The sequence below is a fragment of the Leishmania braziliensis genome, chromosome 25, assembly GCF_000002845.2.
Source record: "Leishmania braziliensis MHOM/BR/75/M2904 complete genome, chromosome 25".
NCBI lineage: Eukaryota > Euglenozoa > Kinetoplastea > Trypanosomatida > Trypanosomatidae > Leishmania > Leishmania braziliensis.
This window is the reverse complement of record NC_009317.2, coordinates 262,449-276,348: the sequence shown is the minus strand read 5'-3', so window position 1 is coordinate 276,348 and position 13,900 is coordinate 262,449. Positions and strand designations below refer to the sequence as shown.

Genomic DNA, 13,900 nt, shown 5'->3' with positions numbered 1-13,900 from the left:
GAAGCACATAGATACGCATTGCTTGAGGGGTAGGGTACGTTGAGTCTGGTCATCATCGCATGCCATCTCCCTCAGCTTGAGGAGGGTGCAGAGAAAGGAGGGGGGAGGGAGAGGAGGCGGGGCAGAGCAGTCGCATCCAGAGAGCAGCATCAAGTGTATCGAGAGGCAAAGCATACAGGCAGACAGGCCTGCACCAACACCCACGCGTATCGGGCAAGCGCACTATCACCCGTGCAGGCTCCACACAGACAAGCTCGTCCGTCGAAACAGTCACACAAATCCACCTCTTTCTCATTTTCCTCATCTCCTTCCACCAGTAGGGATAGGCGCCACAACGCAAGACGTCATGGTGGGCAGCACAGCGAACGAGAGAAGAGCGGTGACATCAACCAGGAGAAAGGAGAACGAGGGGCATTTTCTATAGGCGAGGAGGACACTCCGCTGTGATCTCGTCGAAGGCCCAGCACGTTTCTCTGCCGAGATGGCTAAGACATAGCTGCAGCGAGTGATGGCGCCCGACTGAGCCGAGCCGAATGAAAAGAGGGAGGGGGCGGGGGGGGGGACGATGCGCAACGAGAGGGTGAGGAGTGGCTGAGGTGGTGGATGCCAGTGTCGGTGATTTTACGGGAGGCAGTGAGGCTGCCCAGCGAACGCGTTAGTTACAGCGAGCGCGACGACCTTCCACAGCCCTCACCAACGTTGTCGAGGCATGCGAAGAGTGCTAAGAGGAGAGGCAAGCCAATGCCACAGAGCAAGAGAGAAGATACAGCGAGGGCTTAGTAGACCCTGCCTACTTGTGGGAGCCATGCTTACCTTGGTCTCTCTCTCTCCACTACACGCATGGGTGATGACTCCGTCCGTTAGCTCCACGTTGTGCAGCGGCTCTGTTTCGTGCATTGGGTTCGCACTGTTGCTTCTGTATAATTTCCTCTCTCATTCTATGGGAGAGAAGGCGTTGTAGGGAAGGTTCCTCAGAGATGTTTCAGCTAGGAAAGCACATGAATTGAACGCATCTCACAGCGGTAATGCGTACCCTTTACCTTCTCCGCTGCCCCGCCTCCATGCCCTTAAGACTCGCACCACCACCCCCTAGAGTGCGGGAGGGGAGTGAGCGCTTAGTTGAGTACAGATTCACCGCAGCGCCTTCGAAGCAGCAGCACACATATACCCCCCCCCCCCCCCCACACACACACGTGCCTCTATGCATACGCCTTGGCCGCAGCAGGCGCATCACCAGCAGCAGCAGTGATGGTGGCGGAATCACGTCGACGCCGCGTGTCGAGTCGATGAAGGGCAATCTCCAGCTCATCTAGCATCGCTTGCTCTTCATCGGTTAACAAGACCGTGTTACTCGTCACGGCTGCCGCCGCCTCATGGCTGGAGTGAGGTGCGGCAGAGGCGACAGGCTCCTTTGCAGCTGTCGTACATGACATGGCGCACGGTGAGAGAATGGGGAGCGTTGAGCCGGCTGGTGTGCTGTCCACAACACGGGTTGCTCGTGCCGCGGGGGCTGTAGAGCCTAGCGACCTCACCGCGATAGGATGAACGCGACCAGGGTAGGCCACCGTAGAAACTGGCGGGGCAATTAGGGAGAACGACGGGGGCAGCGGGAGCCCGTCGGTAGAGCGAGCAGTGCAGCGCGTCTCTTGCCGGTTTGTGAAAAAGAGCATCTCTGGTGCGGGGAACGCACGTGGTGAGCGATCTACCGAGTGGGCCGTCATCTGAAGTGGATCACTCAAGCCGTCGTCACGAACGCGTGCCTGGGGTCGGTGCAGCTCGGCATCAATGGAGTCAATGGTGGCATCCACTGAAGACGTTGAGAATGCAAAAGTGTTCTGCGCTGCGCATGGCTCATGGGCGGGTTTTCGAGGTGATGGTGTACCGTGCACACGCGAGTATATGCGTGGGTAGTAGTCGCCCCAGCAACTACCTCGCTGTTTCGACGCTGCTGCGGCCTCTTTTTGTGCCTCAGCCCAGAGCTGATTGCCGTGCAGCTGTGCCACGTATGGGTGATGATGGTAGGGCCCCTCGTGCGCCGCGAAGAACGACTCGTCGTACGACGAGCGAAGCCGGCTCTCGTCCGCCTTCCTTTCCCTGTTGCTCTGCCCCTGCTCCTGCATCTGACTCGCGGGCGGGTTTTGTCGGCGCTCCTCTGCGGCCGCCACCCGCCGCCGTGGTGAGCGTGAGGATGTTCGTTGTCCGGTGGATGCGCGATGGCGCCGTGATGTGACCCATTCGCGAGACGGAGACCACAGGCAACCGTCCGCCGACCCACGTGTAGCTGAGGTGCCGGTGAAGACTGACGTGCGAGGCTGCATGTAGGAGGGCGCTTGCCGCTTCTGTGTCACGTACGGAGCCTCAGCACCGTCCTCGTCTTCGCCTGTGGGCCGTATGGAACACTGCACTGGACTGCGGTGCTGAGGCCGCGAACGAGGCGGGGTGACTTCCTCCAGCGGATAGGAGTGCGTATGCGGTGGTGGCGGTACCAACTCCCGCTGCAGTGGTGGACGTCGGGCACTACTGCCCGCTAAGCGCCACTGCTGCAGCAGCCGCTGTGAGCGGTCAGACGCATCTTCGTTCCTCTCGAAGCCACAGGCGCCATCGCCAGCCTGACTCGCATCCTCGTCGCGTCTTTGAGGCGAAGGGTGGCGGGCGCGGCACGCCAGCTTTACTACCTCCAGGGTGGTCTGCAACAGCGCATACGCATCTACCCAGCCCTCACGGTCAAACGAGATGCGCAGCAGGTCTCCCCCTGCAGTCTCACACCTCGCATCCTCCTCCGCACCGTCGTCTTCGTGTGACTCCACAGCACCGTAGCTACGCTCACGAGTGCACTTGCAAATCGCCTCCTCCATCCAATCAAGCACCGCCCTCTTGACCCTGCGAACCTCGTCGTCAGTGAGGTGGCGCCGCTGCGGCACCTCTTTTACGCAGGCGGACGGATCACGAGCATAGCGATATTGCACACACCCGCTGGGCCGACGAGACGTCGACACACTACCTGATGCAGTGCGGCTGACGGCCCCACTGTCCACTCCGACGACGAGGCGCGGCGAGCAGTCCATCAGCACCACATACTGCAGCATGCGTTGCAGTCGATCAGGCACCTCCCGCTCGTCAACGTAGCGGCGGGACACGATGGTATGAGCGTTGTCAGCGGTCTCTGTCACAAACGCCACACGCTGCGTCTCTACTCTCGAGCAGTGCTGAATGTCGCTAGCCGCGTAGAGACGACAGAATAAGTAAAAGTCACCGAGATTTTCCGTGTCGACATGGATGAAGTACTCGCGGAACACCGCGCACGTGGGACTCAGTCGTCGATAGCGGTGCAGGCAGGCCGCAAACTCGTGCAGTATGCGGCGCCACTGCAGCATCCCGTAACGCGAGGACAGGAAAGTCGCGGTGAGGTCGGCCACAGTGGTTGTGGTCGTAGTGTCGCGGCCACTGGCGGTCTCTTTCCTGCCCAAAGCACTCGTGGCACCGTACAGCGGCACAATGGTCGGCGCCATTGCTGCTGACTCCTGCTGCACCGCCACCTGTGCCACAAAGTCCTCGATCAGCTTCACCGCCCACTGCGCCGTGCGCGGCGGCGGCAGGTGCTTGCTAGAAGTGGACCTCGCTGGAGTGGCAGTGCGGGAGGGAAACCACGGAGTCCGTTGTCGCTGCAGCCGTTGCTGTTGCTCACGTCGAGTGGCACTGCCACGACTCCGTGCTCGATCGTCTGCCGTGGCGGCCACAGCTACGCTTGACAGTGGCGCTGCTGTTGACGACCTCGACAGCTTTGGTGAGAGCTGGCAGGCTTCGTGCGCGGATGCGGCTCGCCTCATCGCACTCGTTGGCTGATCACCACGCTCATGAGCTGAAGATGAAGACAATGCTGTTCCATCTATCACCGCCAGTTTTTCTTGTGTGCTCAGCTCATTCGCTTCACTGCACCCCTCCTTGACACCGCTGTTCGGTCCGCTAGAGCTTACAATCCGGTTGTCTGGTGCCGGGCCGCCACCGCCACTGTCTTGCTTCGCTCCGCTCAGTAAGCAGCTGCTTCCTTGCGCACTGGGAAGAGGACGGACCCGTGGGTCCGTGTAGCGCAGTATGGAGGAGGGCACAGTCCCAGCAGCAGCGCTACAGGAGTCGGCAGCTGGTGCGCTAGGGCATGGTGCCGGCACCCCCGCTGTGCTGCTGTTCGCTGCGCCGTAGAGGTGCTGCGCTGCGAGTTGTTGATAGCGATGTGGAGTAGCCATGGACAGCGTTGTTGCGACTACCGAGGAAGATGGTGGTACTTCATCGGCGTGGTACTGATGCTCGAGTGGGTTGCTGTGCGTGCCAGTACCATAGAGGCGATTCCGCGGGATGCCACACGGTGACGGTGATGTCTGCGGGTCACCTGCTGACGAAGGGGCCGAGCCTCCAATTTGATTCGCTATGCTGCTCGCTGGACGTCGAAATGTTGGGCAGGTGCTGAAGTCGCCTGCGACCGACTCAGATGCCTTCCCTCCGAGTCGTGGATCGTCACTGGGCGGCCCGGGCGCTACTCGTGGACGGCCAGGCCCACCGAACATGAGAGAAGGATGAGGGGAACGAGAAGGGAAGGCGGCGTGGGCGCCAGTGTGTCTGCACGAGTAGGCTGCAACGTTATGGAATATCAGTCGAGGGAGGAAAAGGCGAGAGGAGTACACCACAGGATCAAAGAGAGCAGAACGAAGGGGAGCGGAGGCGGGTGTGCAGAGGTGCTGCAGCGGAGTGTGTGTGTGGGAGGGAGGGGGGGGGGGAAGGCGCCCAGAAAGCTGCACCGCGCGTACGCGTCCACGGAGTCCGTTTCTCTTTTTCTCAAGACTTTCCCCTGCCTCCCTGCACTGCTAGGGGGGGGGGGAGGTGAAAAATGAAGTAGGGGAGAATAACCGGCCTCGGGTGAGCGAGAAGCCCTGCACCGGTTGCGATGGCCCGAGTTCCACAGCACCTTTGTTTCATAGGTGAGGGCAAGAGGGGGAAGGAGAGAGAGAGAGTCGAGCAACTCGTGGGTGTATGCGAGTATGTGTAGGTGTACACCCACGCGGTAGAAATGAGGGCCCAGCGAAGTGGCAGTGTAAAGAAGACATCGGCGCAGAGCACATACATGCAGATGGTCTCTGTAGCCCTTACGTCAGGCATGTTTGTGCGGGGGGGGGGGGAGGAGGGGCAAACAAACTAAAACCGACAGACGCACCCACCAACGCCGGAAAGGAGGAGGGAGGGGGGAGGGTCGCAGCAAAGAGGAATGGCACATACACACACAAGTAAAACATGGGCTTCTCGGTGACCATTTGCTTGCGGCTCGGCTGCTTCGGCTTTGCCTCCCATATGGCGGGTCACTCACCGGCACACCCACCCAGAGGTCCGTAATGCACACCGGTCGAAGAACACGCTACTGCATATCACGTGCGTGCTTCATCCATCAGAAGTGCGTCACGCAATCGCGTTCCCTCTTCTCTGGACGCTGCCAGCTGCATTTGAAGGTGCGTCTTCGCATCGCGCAAGTTATCCAGCTCCTTCCCAACTTCCAGCAGTCGTGCACGAGCGAGGCGCAGATGTTTCGCCTGTTCGAGCTGCTGATGCTGAAGCTCTGCACATCTCGCCCGCAACTCAGATGTTTGTGCAGAGGACTGCTGGGACTGAACAAACTGCTGAGATTCAAGCGTGTGCACCAGACAGCGCAGCTTCTTCAGCTCCTGCTCCACCCCGCTCAAAGGCTGGGCAGCCGCAACCGCAGCGTCGGCGGTGGCGCTGGCGGACATAGTCATCATTGTGAGAGGGGTGGTGAGGTTGGAGCACCTGCGGACGTCCTCAGTCGCTGATGGCGATGGTAGCGGCCTGTTCTGAAGGTTAGTGCGCGCCGCACCACTGCTGCAGAATTCGCGCGTCGTCTCGACACGCACCGCGGAGTCGGCGGACTCCGTTTGAGTGGAAAGAAAGGTGTTCTCTACAACAGCCACTTGGTGGGGCCCGTGAGGCTGCTGGCTCTCTCGGCCGTACCCAACACGATTCTCGGCCATGGAGGCGTCGACGCTGGAAAAGACGTCGGATGACCCCATGAGTCCAGAGATGGGGACGCAGACGGCTGCGAACTTTTGTGCCTGGTGTGGTGCCTCCGCGAGCGACTGCGGCAGGTCTGAGGGATCACATCGATCACCGGAAGAGCCGAGTGCATTCGGCGTCAACGCAGACGCCCGTGCCGACGACAGCGCTGCTGCCTCTGTTCCAGGAACGGTCGCAGTCTTGTCGTGCAGATGCCCGTGCGCCGACCTGAGCGACTCGATGAGTCCCTCGGACGACGCCCAGCCCATTTCGCGCGCACAAGCCATCACGCGTTCAAGGCGATGATCGACGACGCTGCTCGAACAGTCTTCGCTGCCTGCGGTGCTCTCTTTCTTAGGAGTTACCCTCAGCGCCGCGAGGAAGCGCTGCTTGGCGATCATGAGCGCGGTAAGAAGTGGCTGCTCTGCCTGAGCACGGAAGGCCGATGCCGGCAGTGGCGCAGCAGACCCTTGCGCCCAGGGCAGAAACAGCAGGGCTGTCGCAGGGGTGGGCGTTGCAGCGCCACCGAATTCAGGCATTTGGTGGCGCTGCTCATCGCGCGGGGAGGTGGAGGTCTGCGTAATGTGATGTGGGAGTGACGGCAGCGGCACTGGCGCCAAGGACGTAGTGGCACAGTCGATATCAGGGTTTTGTGGAGAGCCGCTCTCTCCCTTTGGAGGGCGCGGATGGGGGCCGCCACCGCCGTCCTCGTCGTTGCGAGCGTTGGTTATCGCCGTCAACGGAGGTTCGCTGAACGGCTGCAATGCGCGACGCAGATCCTCGGCTTCCGCCTCTACAGCCCCCGGGTCTTCGAGCACAGAGGGGCACAAATCAGAGTTGAGCTTGCTTACGGTGAAAGCAGTGAGCTCCGGGCGGCTCGCCAGCACACTTTGGACTTGCATGTCCTCGTCCTCTGAAAGGGTCGCCCGTCGCTTGACGCTACGCTGAGCGACGTGGTGACAGTGCTCAGACACCAGGGGGGTTTTGCTCTCACAGATGAGAGACGTCCCCCTCAATAAAGGCTCCTCGCTGGAGGTAATGAGGCGCTCCTTGAGGTGTGGCTGCGGATGAGACTCTGTCGTGACTGCAGCCGCTAAAGAGCCTTTCTGTGGGACAGGTGAAGCGTGGCGTATGATTCCCGTCGGCTGGGCAGCAGCCGGGATAGCGTGAGCCGCCACGGCCTCAGGACAGCGCTTACTCACGCTGCCGTCTTCCTCGCTGACAGTGGTGCTTGAGGACGACGTGGTCTGTCGCCGCATTTCACCACTCGCAACAGCAGGTGTCGTCGATGGAGTGGCTGCTTTGACAGCAACTGGTGCGGAGGCATGTATAGCCGCCTTTGGTTCCGCGAGTTGACCTTGCACCTCCGTTGCTTCCACACCGGCAGCAACTCCTTCCGGTTCACTCCGGTCACCGACATCGCTGGAGGATGCCATGGCGTCACTACGCTCGCCACTGGCCATGACCTCCTTGGCAGTCCCGCCAGCTGGTGTCTTCGACTTTTCCAGCGCCGCTGCACAGGCTGAAACTTGAAGGAACGTCGGCACCAGTGTTGAGGGTGAGGTGTCTGCGGTGAGGCTACTGCGACCTCTGCCAGTCTCGCCAGGTCCTTTCTCACGCGCCATGGCAGCAGCAGTAACTCTTGATGATGTACCCACTGACGTCCGCGGAGGCCCAAAGATGTGCATGTCAGGCTTGCACGCACGAGCGACCTCGCGTGTCGTCTGGGCAAGGCTCGGCTCTCGCACGACCGCTTGCGCCACAGCCTCCACCTCTTCCCCGGTCAACTCGGTGCGGTGCTCCTGGACGAGGTGGAGGACGTAGCAAAATGTTGTGTATGCGACCACGTCAGTCGATGCGAAGGACTCCTCCACGACTCGGCAGGCCGCTGTGTATGTTGTCTGCGTGGTTGGCGTAGAGGCCTTTGCGGCAACAGGGCTTCTCGGAGGTGCGCCAGCGAGGGGCTCGAGACGACGACTGCACAAGAGCGGCATCAGTGGCTCCGGAAGCGCACGCACGAACCAACACAGCACTGCGCACCACATCGATGGCGTCACGGTGCTTGTGGATTTGGGTGCATGAGAGGAGCGTGCCGAAGCGGTGGCGGTGACTCTGGGCGATGTGGTCAGCGAGTGAGCCAGCACCGCGTATGACTTAAACAACTCGCGAAACACACACGGCTGAGGCACATAGTGCCCACTGTCATTGCTGATCCCGCCGTACTGTGGCGCTGCTGCTGCTGCTGCTGGGGCGCGAGGTCTCGCGCTCGTCTGTGCCGCCTTCCTCGCGTGCCGCAGCGCCTTCTCGTACCGCCGCGAGGTCACATATTTGTGCAGCAGCTCTGCGGTGCGGGCGCGCCACACCACCATCTGCTTCGCTCTCAGCACAGGCTGTCTGCCGGCGTCGCTAGCGTGACCGTGACACTCTCGCGCTGCGCTGCTGGCCCACTCCCAGGCCAGTTCCTGCAGCAGCACCGGCACTCCAGCTTGGTAGACAGCCTCTACCGCCACCACCTCACTGTCTTTATCGGTGTGGCGGTGGTGTTGCTGCTGTTCATGTTGCCACTGCAAATACCTTTGCGCGTCTACACTGGCGTGAAGCAGAGGACGTTGTGGTGGCTGGGGCGCAGGCCTCGGACAGTTTCCACTCGTCGGTTTGGAGGCAGACGCGCGTGCCAGAGCTGCCGCTGTCGCCATGGCGTTGCTGTGTCTCAGATGGTCAAGATCGTGCGACAAGTGCAGCGCCGCACGCTCGTAGGCGACCAGCGCATCCAGTGGTACCCCGGTGTACGTGAACGGCCGCGCGGTAGCAGCCGTCCCAGCCGCAGCATCGGGGTCACTCGAGCAGAAAGAGCGTGACGCGTGACACCCCATGCATGAAGCAAGGCAGACACACACACACGTGTGCGACCTTAGTCTTCCCCCCGGCGTTCTCCGCGGTATCGAGAAGCGTAGAAGGACAGTATATCGCCTTCTCCCTTTTCCTTCGCCTGTCTACCAGTATCTAATGAATAGGCCCAGTGGTGCGTGTCTGTCCAGGAGGCGCGCTGTCTATGCATTAAAGGGTGTGTGCATGATAGGCCATGCCCTCGAGCCACTGTTGTTCCCGTAGCTTTGGCGCTTAGTGAGGAAGCGCCAAAGGGGTAGGTGAAGTAGGGGCCACTGTGTCTTCCCCACGCCTTTTGTGCGTGCCTCCCTCCTGCCTTCCTTCCTTCCTTCCTCTCGACAGAGACGCTAACACGTATACCCAAGCGGAGCCGATCAGATACCCGCTCTGCATACGCGGCTGTGTATGTATGCGCCCACGTAGAGGAGGGGAGAGCCAAGTAGGGGAGCGTATTCACCGTGGAGAAAGAGAGCGGAACGGGGGAAGTAGAAGGCTGCGGCAAAGGGGAAGGGAGGTAAAAAGTACGATGGTCAGCGCATGCGATGAGTAGACTTCACATTTAGCTCATCAGCCGGAGACGTCTATGCCACAGTCACCAATGCCTCAAAGCAGGCCGTTGTCCAGCAGCCGCAAGCGCATGAATGGGTGGGCGACAGACTCTCTGGGGGGGAGGGAAGGGGAGGGGGCAGAGGAGTAGACCGAGAAAGACGGTGTGGTGCGCGATAACCACACCGACGCATGCATACACACACAGAGAGAGAGAGAGAGAAAGATGACGATGTTAAAGGTGCTAGGCACCACGTTGGTGCACCTCACCGTGATCCTCTCGCTGCCCTCACTCACCTCTCTGCGTGTACCTCTGTTCTCCAGCCTATACTTCATCTTTGAGCAAGCTGCTGGCTTCATTTCTTGGTTGGTTGGTTGGTGAACAGCTGTGTGCTCTACGTCAGCCTCGAGCGAGAGCATTTGCCTTCTCGAGAGCTGCCTTACACACCATAATAATAAATGACGACGACAGCCAGGGAGGGGGTGAGGGAGGAGAGGGCAAGAAGGCTATAGAGGACCTCGCGTTGAAGTCATGTGCGTGCTCATGCAGAGTCCACATCCTTCCTGGGAGTATACTACGCCTGCGGAGTATACACTTCTTGACCATGTCGGCACCGAAAAACCATCCGCGTGCACCCACGTTGGGTGAGCGGTAGCGCATAAGATGAGTGAATAAGGGCGAGGAGGGACGAGAGGCGTCCTCTTAAGCGGAAGCAAAAAAGGCAAACAAAAAACGAGAACTACACGTGGGTACGAGTCAGCGAGAGGGACGACCAACAGAGAGGTGCTGAGAGCACAGCCTGCCGCAGAGAAGAAAAATATCCCAGGCACGAGGGGCAGACAAGCAAAAGACTAGAGGGGCGGAAAGGGGAGATAATAAGAGAGCGAGAAGTCCCTCTCCCCCCCCTCATCACCACCTCTTCACACACTAACACAAGGCAAGCAATACAGGAAAACAAGCAGACAAAAAAAACGCACAGCCGAATGAGTTGTCAAGGGGCGGGACACACACCACGAACACGCATGCTCACGCAAGGGAAACAGTGGCCCCCGGCAGGAGAGAGGGGATGAGTGGAGGAGATCGGAGAAAGAGAGCAGAAAAGGGAGGAGGGCAGAGACACGAAACTCTCACAGACTCAGACAGATACAAACGCCACACAGCCGAAGCACAAACGGTGACAGTCAATCGAGCGAGAGAGAGAGAGAGGAGAGCTGACCTGCAGGAAGACAAGCGCGGAATGACACGCGTGTATGCATCTGTGTTTCTCTGTGTAGATGTGCCTTTATGGGGAAAGGAGGATTGTGAGGGGGGGGGCGAAGCGAGCACGTAGCTGCATGTGTATCGAGAACTTTCACACTGTTGCTTCTCACCACCACTTCTCCACCTTTCCCGACTGACAATCCTCATTCACCTCTGTTTTTTTTTTCCGTTCGTGCTTTACGATCGTTGTGCATATGTCTGCGCGCACGTATCCACGAAGGGATGGCGGGTGGGAGGAGGGTTAACACAGAACACCCCACGGGAAGAGTAAAGTGGACGCCGAGAAGCGCAGGCGCAGGCCCACGAGTAGGGATGAGCAGAGAAGGAAGTGAGACCGACAAAGGCAATGGCACTACAAAGAACAGGTGCGACGAAGTGTAGATGAGAAGGTGGAACACACACTCTCTTACTCGCATAGAGAGAGAGAGAGAGAGGGCGGGGGTGGGTGGGGGGGGGGGTGGGGGCGAGACAGAGGGAAACTAATTAGAAAGCATGACAAGTATCCTACGCGTTCCACACTTAGCCGAGAAAGCCATGCACACTCAACCTCTCCTTTCCACGGCAGAGGGGAAGTCCATAAATGCACTTTGCCTTTCGCATCAGCGACGATTTCCCACGTCGCACAAAGGGGGAGCGTCAACAGCGAGCGAAGGAAGAGACTATGGCGATGGCAATTCATCATCGCTTCAAAGGAGAACTGTGCCCATCTTTTTACTGCTCTGCCTTCTCTTCTTTTCATATGCGCCCTGATGCTGCCGATCACCCATGCGCGTGGTGGTCGGAGAGGTCTGGGCTCGCAGTGTGCTGAAGAGACCTGCGGTCATGATGGCACGTGTGCGGCCCCACTCTGGATGGTGGCGACGACTCAACAGGTAGAGCCCACCTCGTGCGCCTGATTCGCGGCCCACTCGGCGCGCTCTAAGCGCCACATTTCACGCTATGATCGTGCAGGCGGTGGCGTGACTACGCACATCTCACCCGCGCTGCATGGGCTTCCCCCGTCAGGCGTCTCTGGCTGTTCCCTGTGCCCCGTCCGCTTGACACCCCCACTCCTGCCAGAGGCATGCGAGCCCAGGAGAGGTGGGATTCCGCTGCGGCCACACATTCATGGCAGCGTCCCACCTGTCGCAGCACATGCGAGCAAGCCATCCAGACGCCCCCCCCTGCCGCGATGCCCACAGAGGTGGAGGATGAAGACAGCGAGCCCCCTCCCCCGACAACAGCATCGCTCTGAAACGAGCCCCAGGACGCAGAAGTGCGAGCACTGTGCGCGCACGCTGTCAAGCACCGCTGGCGTGGTGTATCGCATCCACCACAACGCATGCAGAGGTCCGCAGTGCGAGAGTCGTGGGCGAGCAGGGCGCAACGGTGCCCCGACCAATCAGTCGCAAAGCACACCGGAGCGAGGCATGCGGCGTCGTCTCCATCCGACCGCGTGGGCTGATGAAGTGCAGATGGCGGTGGCACGACGATAGCACACACCGAGCCACACCATCGAGTCCACCAGACGCCCATGTGGAGAGCCCACGCGCCATATTGTGGCATGCCGCGGCTTGACACGACCGGGAAAGAAGCGTGGTATGCAGGAAGGGCACAGGGTCTCGGGGCCCTAGCCTGAGGCTGTCCAACTTCTCCATCCCACCCGGCGCGCACCTACACCACTCCCTGCTACGCACACGACGGATATCACGGCCTCCGCCCTTGAACAGGACCCTGGACGCTGCGCGCTTGAATTGAGGCATGTAGTGCACCCAGGTCCGTCTGGCGCCCATCGCGCAGCGCGTATGCGAAGAGGGGCCGAGGGAAGACAGGGGGGGCACACGTTAGACGCCTGGCCCGATTCACCGGCAGGCGGCTCATGCTAGACAACCCGGGGTTAAGCCATGGCGCAGCAGAGGCATAGGCGGACTGTGGCTGCACGCGTCTGTTTGATCGCTTTTTCGTGGTGGAATGGGGGCACACGTTGAGCTGCGCCGATGAAAGCGACAGAGGCTCACACGCCATGGCGCTGCGCATCACTTATTCGGCGAATCTGAGTAGGGGGTGACACCAGCCTTCTCCAGCCTCGGGTGCTTGAGTGTCTTAGATGCCTCTTTCCCTCACCTGTTCTTTATACCACCGCCTTGTACGTGACCTCCTTTCTCGCATTGTGCGATCTCTCTTCCCTTCCTCCTGGTCTACGAATTTATTGATATGAAGTCTCTCTTTTCTTTGGCTGCTTAAAGAGGGTGTGCAGCTGCGAAGGTGAAGCCCTTTTATCTTCTCTCTTCCCGGAGAGGTGTTTCTTCTTCCTACTCTCCTGCTTGTTTTCTCTCTGTTGCTGATATCGTTTGTCTTTGTCCCCAGCTCGGTGCTATATACATCCGTGTGTGTGTGTGTGTGTGTGTGTGTGTGTGTGTGTTGGTGTGTCCTCAGATCACCATCTCTCGCTCCACCTTATGCTCTCACCTACTGCACACTATTCCCCGTTGTCCTGTTCAGCACGTTTTTTTCATCTATCAGGTCAACCCGCTTGGCATCTCCTCCCCTTCCCCCCCCCCCCACTGTATGTTCAGCAGGTGAGGAAGTGTCACGTGTAACTTTTTTTTTTCATCGGGAGATTCAACAAAAGAACCACAGTAAGAGAAACAAAGAGGACACACGGAAGACGGCGCTGAGCGACACTGGCACATGTCGCACTTCTTCTTATGTTTCTTCGCTGCTGTGCGTGCGCCTTCAAGGCAGCGTAGGCATGTAGTAGAGGGGTTGGAGGGGCGAAAGGTCAATGAGCAGCGCGCCTTCCCCTCCCCTCTTCACCCCCTTCAAGGTGCGTGAAATGGGAAAACCCACAGACTTTTGAATGATGTTCGCTTTCTCTTCTCCTCAGTCGCCTTTCAGCTACACCCCCTTGCGTTTTCTCTCTCCTTTGTGAGCCGGTTTTTTATTTTGTTGATTGGCGTGTGGTTGGATGGATGCTCACGCTCTCTCTCTCTCGCTCTCTCTTTCACCTCCACCGACCAACTCTACTTGTCACCGCTTCTATATTTGGGTCTCTCCATTCTAGAACAGCTGCATACCTTCTCTTATAACCACCACCTCATCGTATTATCTTCAGTCGGCCTCTCCCCTTCCTCCATCGTCTGCTCGGTTGCTTTCTTTCTATCTGATGCGGCGCGG

General features: G+C 59.4%; 2 protein-coding genes across 2 annotated transcripts; both read right to left on the bottom strand.

Moving 5' to 3' along the window:
- Positions 1-1,199: 1,199 nt before the first annotated feature.
- On the bottom strand, positions 1,200-4,559 carry LBRM_25_0740 (conserved hypothetical protein; the record flags this gene model as incomplete). Its single annotated transcript, XM_001565529.2, has 1 exon — positions 1,200-4,559. One exon carries the CDS (start codon positions 4,557-4,559, stop codon positions 1,200-1,202), a length of 3,360 nt encoding a protein of 1,119 aa, XP_001565579.1.
- An 852-nt stretch (positions 4,560-5,411) lies between these two features.
- Positions 5,412-8,924, bottom strand: LBRM_25_0730 (conserved hypothetical protein; the record flags this gene model as incomplete). Its single annotated transcript, XM_001565528.2, has 1 exon — positions 5,412-8,924. The coding sequence occupies one exon, from the start codon at positions 8,922-8,924 to the stop codon at positions 5,412-5,414; it is 3,513 nt and encodes a 1,170-aa protein (XP_001565578.2).
- Between the last annotated feature and the right edge of the window lie 4,976 nt (positions 8,925-13,900).